The following is an 8,208-nucleotide window of genomic DNA, read 5'->3' as shown; positions in this document are numbered from 1 at the left end:
TCGTGTTCCCCCTTTCGAACATTACCGACAAGAACTACTGGAGTGTCAAACCCTAATTCAGCACTTTCAAAGCACTCGAAGTACTCGTCAAGTGACACAAACGACGGTCCTATGCTTAAGTCGAAGAACAGTAATATTCCCTCGCTCTCTTTAATGTCATACTGTATCATCGCTCTATACTCTTGGTTTCCCGGGCTGTCGAGAAGCTTCAATTTGTAACTTTTGTTGTTGAACGAAGTCTCATAGTCGTACTCCTCATCAAGGGTCGAACGGTGAAATGCGTCGTGTTCTTTGTGAAGAAGTGTTTTGATCATTGCCGTCTTCCCGCATTCTTCGTCCCCACAGAACGTTATTGTATATGTCTTCTTGTACATCGGACGATAAACTTAGAATTATAAAGTTCTGTTTTTCAAAAATGTTTTTCTCTTAAACCACAAATAACATTTTATTAAAATGTTTTTCAAAATATAACATTTTATATAACAAATATATATGGTATTATAAACTATAAAAATACTATAACGCAAACCAATCAAATTATCAATTTTTCCTCTTTTTGCTCGACTTGCGAATAGCTTTTGAGTCTTTTTCTTCTTCTTCATCATAACGGTCGTCGAGTGTATTCCCTTTGTCGGCCTGCTTCTTTATAAAATTTTTTAACTCGTTTCTGAGAATGTCCTCATCACCTTCTTTATCTAACCCATCATACAAATCCTCTGCTTCGTATTCTTCGGAGTCCGAACCATCCTGGTGGAACTTTTTTGTGTCTTTTTTCTCGCGTTGTTGCTTCTTTGCTCTAAATTCGCTCTGTGCAGTCGGCAAATTTTCAGCCTTTCCTGTTGCGCTCGTTCCACTCTTCTCATTATCTTCGTTTTTCTTTTCACTTTGAGATTCTTCACTTTCTTTGCTTTCTTCGTTATCTTCGATCTCTGATTTTTGCTCTGCACTGAGATTGTCGTCAGAGTTGTTACTTTCCTCTGATGATTTTTGTGAGTTTTCTTCTGAAGATGATGACGTGAGTTTTTCGTCATCTTCGGACATTTTGGTTGGAATCTTTTTGCATTTCACAACCATCTTTTTGGGAAGTGCTTTTTTCTCTTTCATTTGTTCGTGCCGTTCCGCCTCTTTTTTCTCTTTCTCAATCTTCACCCCTTGGTGTTTGGCGAAAAAATTTTTGAAAAGCCCTGCTTTAACTTCCAACTTTGGCATATTATTTTAGTTCATTTTTTTTATTTTTTTATTATTAAATAATAATAAAAATATTATATTTTTTATAATTATTAGTAAATCATACTATACTTTATTAATTTAATAAATAGAAAAAATTACAATAAATTTTATTATTTTTTTTACGATATTTTTATTATAATATTTTTTCAATCAAAAATAGTTACTTTTTTTTATTAATAAATATACTAATTATTATAGTATATAGTATAGTCTATATAGACTCTTGTCAACTATTCTGAATAAGACATATTCCAATAATATCATTTATTTTACTACAAATATAGCATTTGTCCACGATGACCAAATTAATAACCAATCAAACAAGGATTACTGTTGTTTCATCTGTTCATTTAAGACATCCTTTTCAGTCCAGAGTGTCTTTCCTACCATATCTTCCAAAGGAAAATCGGAGTCGAAAGAGAAACTCATTTTCATCAAGAAGTCTTTAGCTATAACGACGCTCTGATCAGCGGACAAGTCTGCGTTCTGTTTCATTAAAGCGTCTATAATCCATTGTGGCATTGTATTCAAGATTTTAGCGTCATTAAATTTGTACCTCTTGTCCGCATAAATAACAACAGCGTAATCCATTTTACCACGTAGACACCTCCCAACACATTGATTTGCTGCGCGCATCGCATCGAACACAAAATAGTCCTCTTTTGCTATCACCTTTTTCTTATCCAAGTAATTCAATCGTTCTTGTATAGGGATAGGGCTTGTTTGCTGATACGGCGCTCCAATGATAACAACAGCTCGTGCAAGATGGTCCGCAAAATCAATTCCTTCACTCAACCTCCCACGCGCAACAGCCAACATCACCGCACCTTTCCCCGAATGGCATGCCAATCGATAGTTCTGAAACGCTATTGATGTCTCCTCCGCATTCTTCGACTCGATGAAGAGCAATTTGTTGAGTAAAATGTTACCAATCACGTCCATTTCATCCCAATGTGATATACATAAGTTCATGTAGACATATGAAGGGAAGAAACACAATATACCATCAGGAACAATTTTCGATAACTCAACAATCAATTTGCCATAGGAGTGTAAAATCAGTCGGTCCGCTCGGAACGGAAATTGCGTTGAAAAGCCATCACCGCGCAATTGCGACATCTTCGCGTCCGCTAATTGTGACGAGACGGCAATACGATCAAACCCTTTCGTCACAAACAACGGACAGATCCGCCGACCGACACCACAGACCGGGGAAACTATTTGTTTCTTTTCAACAACGTTATTCATCCCAAGTAACTTGATGAATGTGTCCAAAGGGGCTAACGTCCCCGACGTGAAGAGTGTTGTGTGCATTTTGGTTAATACATTCTGCGCCGCATTTGCCGCATCGACACACACCAAATACAGAATGGGATGCACCTCATTGTCTTCGTCATTTTTTACGACATCGGGAACATACGAAAACCCTTCTTGTCCAATACACAACAACGCAGCAAAGTCCGCTACTAAATATAACGCGTCATAGTAAAAGTGGTCGCCAGTCACATCTTTCCTCTCCCCTCCCTCATCTCCAAGGGTTTTAATTAACACTCGGAGGCGTGTTGGTAGCGACTTGATGATTTCTGGAGGAATGACTAACACATCACACAACAAGGTAACAATATCCTTCACTTGCGCAGTATGTTGCCCTTTCAATCGTTGATCCTTCTTCGATTGCGCCTCGTGCAATCGTTCTCTAAAGAAGTTGACAACACGTTTTAAGATCGCAACAAACTGGGACGAATTTCTGAAACTCCCGGGAAGCACTTTGTCATAAGGAACGTCCTCGCCAGCCTCATTCTTCTTTGTTTCGTTATAGAAATAAGGCTCCCCGTCTTCATAAATAGCTTGCGATCTTCGAAGGCCTTCAACCAACCTGTTATACTCCATTTCAAGACTCTCCTTGGACTTCTCCGCTGTTAACAATTTGGAGAGTCTTGTTAATGAGACAGTGGCAAGTTCGATTGTTTCGAGGGATAGACTCATCGTTTGCGCGTCGACAAAGGCATTGTCGATGTTGTGTGCCTCATCGAAGACTAATAGAGTCCTATGCAAATCGGACATTTTACCAATCGTCACATTCTCGACTTTAGGATCGACTAAGTAGTTGTATGTGCAGACTATAAACGGACTTTTAAAGAAGTTTCGACGCGAGCAATAGTACGGACATCGTCTATTTTTCTTCCCAAACTCAACCAAGTCGTCGACACCCGCTATTGGGGGGATATTGATGTCTTCTATGTCTTGGTAATATTGACAAAACCCACTCTCACGTCTTTCCTTGCACAACACTGACGCGTGTGGACTGTCGCGAACATCTTCGAGAAGACACATATGTTTTCGTGACGCGAGTGCTACCGCGGGAATATTAAGGACTTTCAGTTCTTTGAATATTTGTCGCATTTCGTCGACGGTTCTTGTGCAATAAATGACATGGTCGACGTTACTTCCAGTGGTTCCTAGAAGACCTTTGCCGGCTGTAATGATCGATACTGTTTTCCCAGTGCCCGTTCCCATTTCTATGACAATCTGTTTGTGAGGAGGTGTCTTGGAAGTTACACCACTCACCACTGTTTTGATGAATGAGTATTGTTCGGGGTAGATATACTTATATGGAAAGTGGATAGGAACGCCTGTAATGGTGAAGTTAATTTCTTCACTCATTACAAGAGAATTGAAATTATAGTTTTTTTTAATTCTTTTTAACATTTTGTTTCTTTTAGAATTGAAAATGGTTTTTTTGTTCAATTAATAATTAACGAGTAATTTTTATTATAATTTTCATTTACTAGTTAAATATAATATTTTTTATTATTTATTAATTGATATCTGGATATCTTTTTAACTGAATAAAGCAGACTAACATGTCAGAAACAACAGACGCCATTACATTCAAAATAGAGAAAGGCACAGAGCGGCAATATTGTATCACAAGTTCTGTTGTTATTGGCGAGAAGGTTGACATGACCATTACTCAATACGATGACTCAAAGACTATGATGATCTGTTTGAGTGACTGCAATTGTTTTTCACAGTGGATAGTCTGCACCCCAACAACACTTGAAGTACGATTTGGGATTACAAACAAAGTTGATCCATTCAATTCGACTTTTACTCGACAAATTATGGAGTTCTTAAATGGCGTCGATAACTTGGTTGTAGCTATAGGCATCAAACACACATCAAGAGAGAAACTCATCTCCCTCACAAATCACGTGAAAAGTGTTCTTCGCCTTGCTTTGAAAGAAATTAATTCTCAAGCCAAACCACTTCCCGAATTTTAACACACAGTATAGTTTATATTATAGTTAAAATTGTCGTTTGTATTATAGTTAAATTATAGTTAAATTACTAGTTGTTTTAATTATTATTTAATTTATTTATAAATTAATTCAAAAAATTCAATCTTCTTTATTAGTACTTTTTTTATGAAATAAACCATTTTATTATTCTTCAAAATCTTTTTTATCAAAAGAATCCAAAAAGTGAAAAGACTGAAAAAAGACTTAAGAAATTGAGTGATGGGAAAGTCAGAAGACGAGGCAAAGGCCGAACTCATTGAAATGGCCACTTCATCCCCGAATCCCACTGATGCACCACAAGCCATCACTAACAATACTATCGACTCATACACAACCATCTTTCTCACAGAAAAGAAACTGTTAGCAGACACCGAACTCAAATTATCGACATGTCCCGTCACTATTATATTCGACGACGAATTATCTTGTGTCAAAGTGCGAGAGATCATTAGAGAGAAGTGCGCGGTGTACACGAACGGAAACGTATTCATAGCGGACGAAGTCGGGTACCAATTTTTCGACGAGTCGGAAATCCCATGTTACGTGAAGAGTGAGACAACTGGACGTGAACAACAAATAACTCGAGGGTCAAGACTCTCTTTTGGATTTACAGCTGGGTCGATTCTTGGTGATATCTTCCATCCCATTTTTGCTATTAAAGAAGGATATACACTCTCCGAGAAGATGGAAGAGAAGTCAATTGTGGTCGACTCGAGTCACCCATACTTGACTGACCAAATGGTTGAAGTTTGGTTCAGAAATGTCTTCAACGCAAAGGTGAAGATGGTGATAGAAAGAAAGGGAAAGAGTTTATTATTGGTCAACGACTTTTTTAAACCTCCACTTGAGAAGGCTGGAACAGACCAAATCACTGGACTGGAAATCCTGTTTCTTCCAAAGAATCTGTACGACCCCGAGGAACCATTTTCTGCACTCATTCTGGAGTATTTGAATACAATAAAAGAACTAAAGAATGAAAGCGAAGAGCAACACGACGATTTGGAAACAAATTGTGCAGAGACACTTGCTCTGTTCTTTGGATACGTTTCAACAATAGACAAGTTCAAGACGCTCTTCCAAAAATATGTTGGATTTCAATTGGTGGAGTAGCGTCTAAGATGCTGAATTGATTGGTATATTTATAGTAATAATACTAGTACATAATCTTTATATTTTTGAAACTAGACAAATACTATAATTTAATTATAATAGATTATAATAGATTATTAGAACACAAATCAAGTATCTAGATTAAGAGAATGAAGGTCTGCGTGGTGCAACCACACATCATCTTCTGGTCGAAAAGTGAAAACTTGAAGCACATTCGCTCTTTGATTGATTCTGTAGAAACCCAAATTGACTTGTTTGTGCTTCCAGAGACTTTTAATACTGGATTTCATCCCGATGCGAAGTTGATAGGAGAAGAGGAAGAGGGCGGAGAAACCCTTGAGTGGATGAAGGACATTGCTATTAAGAAACGGTGTGCAATTACTGGCTCTATTGCTGTGAGAGTAGGCGAGGGTTTTAAAAACAGAATGTACTTTGTATACCCCAATGGCACTTATTTGTACTATGACAAGAAACATTTATACACGATGGGTAATGAAGATGACAATTACAAGAGTGGATCAAGTCGAGTGATTATAGAGTACAACGGGTGGAAGTTTTTATTAGCAATTTGTTATGACGTTCGCTTCCCAGTCTTTTTGCGAAACAAAGAAAGCGATTTGTATGACGTTTTGATAGTTGTTGGGTGTTGGAGTGCAAGAAACCGCACGCATTGGAAAACACTTACAAAAGCAAGAGCAATTGAAAATCAGTGTTTTGTATTGGCTTCAAATTGTTGGGGTGTGTATGGAGACGCAAGAAGTTCTGGTGAGTCTAACGATGACTTGATATTCTTAGGAGAAAGTCGAATATATGATCCATATGGTACAGCCGTTTGTAAAGGGAAAGAAAGTGAAGATCAATGTCTGTGCTACATTTTGAAAAAGGAAGAAATTGAAAAAAGAAGAATGACCTTTCCTGTCCTTAAAGATGAAGATCAATTTCGAATTATTGGTGTTTATCGTTACATAATACCTTATATCAATATAATATAATATAATATAATAATATATTATTATTATTATAATAGCTGGACTTTATATCAGGACAATTTCAAGCTTTTTCAACCACAAGCTCAGTTCTAATTGTTTTTTTATTAAATATTTATTATAAAAAACTAAACTTTTTTTAGTTTGATGGACTTTGCCTCTTTTATTTTATGTAAAAATAATATTATTAGTTGATAATGGTATATTTATTATAATAAATAGTTATCCAAGTGTTGTTAAAAATTAGAAAAAGAAGAGTTCCACCAAAAGATAAAATGCCGAGTTATTTATTATTACCAACCAATTTGATGTATCTGAGTTATAAAAAAGGTATAATTATACGATTTGAATACCATAATGAATAGATTGCCGTTCTAATTAATTATAAATAAAGATTATGGTGTGATAATCTTTTAATCGGTTAAGACCCAAGTAAAATGATAGAAGTCATTGTAATGTGGCAAAACTAAACCATAAAACTAATATATTAAATTAACAAAGTATAGAATACAAAATCAACAAACATGAGAACAAGAATACTTGTTGTTTATTTGAAAATATAGAATAAAAACTGAATAATAAAAAAACCAATGGAGGTACCTATTTGGGTGTTTATGTTGATAGTGCCAATGTACTCGATGACATGCCGTCCAATAGGTGTAGATTGTTCCATCGGATTTCTTCTTGAGAATGGTGTGTTTTTTATTACTTTAAGTTCACGTATCAATGTTATTACCATTGGCAAAGGGTTTCAAAAGAGTACCACTAACTTCCAGGCGAGAAAAGTGACGAGACAAGGAAATGCACGACAGTATCAGTAATGTACAACTTTGTGATGACAAAGAGTTGTTTGAGTGCGTTTGACGTTGCGCCGACATTAGAAATTGAGAACAATTGTGAATTGACAATAGACGTTGGGATGTTTAAGACAAAGGGTGGTATAATAGTTTCTCCCTATGTGAATACAACAGTGAGTGGAGTGACCAATTTGAATGAACTCAAAAGTTTTCAATTAGGGACCAAATCAAGACTCACTATAATGGGGGATTTAGTATTTGATAGTGACTATACAATGCCATATGTGTCATGTTCGTTGAATGTTTATGGTGATGTGATTGTTCGTGGAAGTGCAGTGTTTCAGTTAAACGAACAAGAGTTGACGGTGACGAATTTGCGGTTATATGACACTTCAGTGTTTGTAGGGTATGGGAATATTCTATTGGACAACATTTTTGAGCTTAGAAATAATTCGACGCTCACATTTAGTTACAACAAACAGTTTCAACAGTTGAAAGGCACGTCGAGTAATACAACAAAAACACGAAGAAAGTGTTCAATAAATAAATTGAGGAAAGAACATAGACACTTTTCAAATCAATTTAATTCTATTTATGAAAAGAATGACCGACGATATGTATTAGAAACAGATGAAATGGAATTTTCAACAAAGGCGACTAGTGACAATTATGATGATTTGGGGGAATTAATGATTTACTTATACGATGAGAGTTCGATAACCGTCTCCGAGTGGATCACTATGAATTACACAAACATCTTTTTAAATGACAATCACTCTAACA

At 36.2% G+C, this 8,208-nt stretch overlaps 7 protein-coding genes across 7 annotated transcripts; 4 read left to right on the top strand and 3 right to left on the bottom strand.

The window, feature by feature from the left end:
* Nucleotides 1-374, bottom strand: EIN_221760 (hypothetical protein; the record flags this gene model as incomplete). Its single annotated transcript, XM_004254776.1, has 1 exon — nt 1-374. A coding segment is annotated over one exon (374 nt), but the record flags the coding sequence as incomplete, so codon positions are not given.
* Nucleotides 375-540: 166 nt separating this feature from the next.
* On the bottom strand, nt 541-1,209 carry EIN_221750 (hypothetical protein; the record flags this gene model as incomplete). Its single annotated transcript, XM_004254775.1, has 1 exon — nt 541-1,209. One exon carries the CDS (start codon nt 1,207-1,209, stop codon nt 541-543), a length of 669 nt encoding a protein of 222 aa, XP_004254823.1.
* Nucleotides 1,210-1,557: 348 nt separating this feature from the next.
* Nucleotides 1,558-3,894, bottom strand: EIN_221740 (DNA repair helicase rad3/xp-D, putative; the record flags this gene model as incomplete). Its single annotated transcript, XM_004254774.1, has 1 exon — nt 1,558-3,894. One exon carries the CDS (start codon nt 3,892-3,894, stop codon nt 1,558-1,560), a length of 2,337 nt encoding a protein of 778 aa, XP_004254822.1.
* A 200-nt stretch (nt 3,895-4,094) lies between these two features.
* On the top strand, nt 4,095-4,514 carry EIN_221730 (hypothetical protein; the record flags this gene model as incomplete). Its single annotated transcript, XM_004254773.1, has 1 exon — nt 4,095-4,514. One exon carries the CDS (start codon nt 4,095-4,097, stop codon nt 4,512-4,514), a length of 420 nt encoding a protein of 139 aa, XP_004254821.1.
* A 237-nt stretch (nt 4,515-4,751) lies between these two features.
* EIN_221720 (hypothetical protein) lies at nt 4,752-5,642 on the top strand (the record flags this gene model as incomplete). Its single annotated transcript, XM_004254772.1, has 1 exon — nt 4,752-5,642. One exon carries the CDS (start codon nt 4,752-4,754, stop codon nt 5,640-5,642), a length of 891 nt encoding a protein of 296 aa, XP_004254820.1.
* A 149-nt stretch (nt 5,643-5,791) lies between these two features.
* On the top strand, nt 5,792-6,634 carry EIN_221710 (hypothetical protein; the record flags this gene model as incomplete). The annotated part of the gene is made up of 1 exon (XM_004254771.1): nt 5,792-6,634. The coding sequence occupies one exon, from the start codon at nt 5,792-5,794 to the stop codon at nt 6,632-6,634; it is 843 nt and encodes a 280-aa protein (XP_004254819.1).
* Nucleotides 6,635-7,218: 584 nt separating this feature from the next.
* EIN_221700 (hypothetical protein) lies at nt 7,219-8,208 on the top strand (the record flags this gene model as incomplete). Its single annotated transcript, XM_004254770.1, has 2 exons — nt 7,219-7,321; nt 7,405-8,208. Coding segments are annotated over 2 exons (907 nt in total), but the record flags the coding sequence as incomplete, so codon positions are not given.

Source organism: Entamoeba invadens (genome assembly GCF_000330505.1).
Source record: "Entamoeba invadens IP1 unplaced genomic scaffold scaff_1105074725849, whole genome shotgun sequence".
In the NCBI taxonomy this organism is placed as follows: domain Eukaryota; phylum Evosea; order Mastigamoebida; family Endamoebidae; genus Entamoeba; species Entamoeba invadens.
Note: the sequence above shows the minus strand (reverse complement) of the source record. Positions and strands in the feature narration are given on the sequence as shown.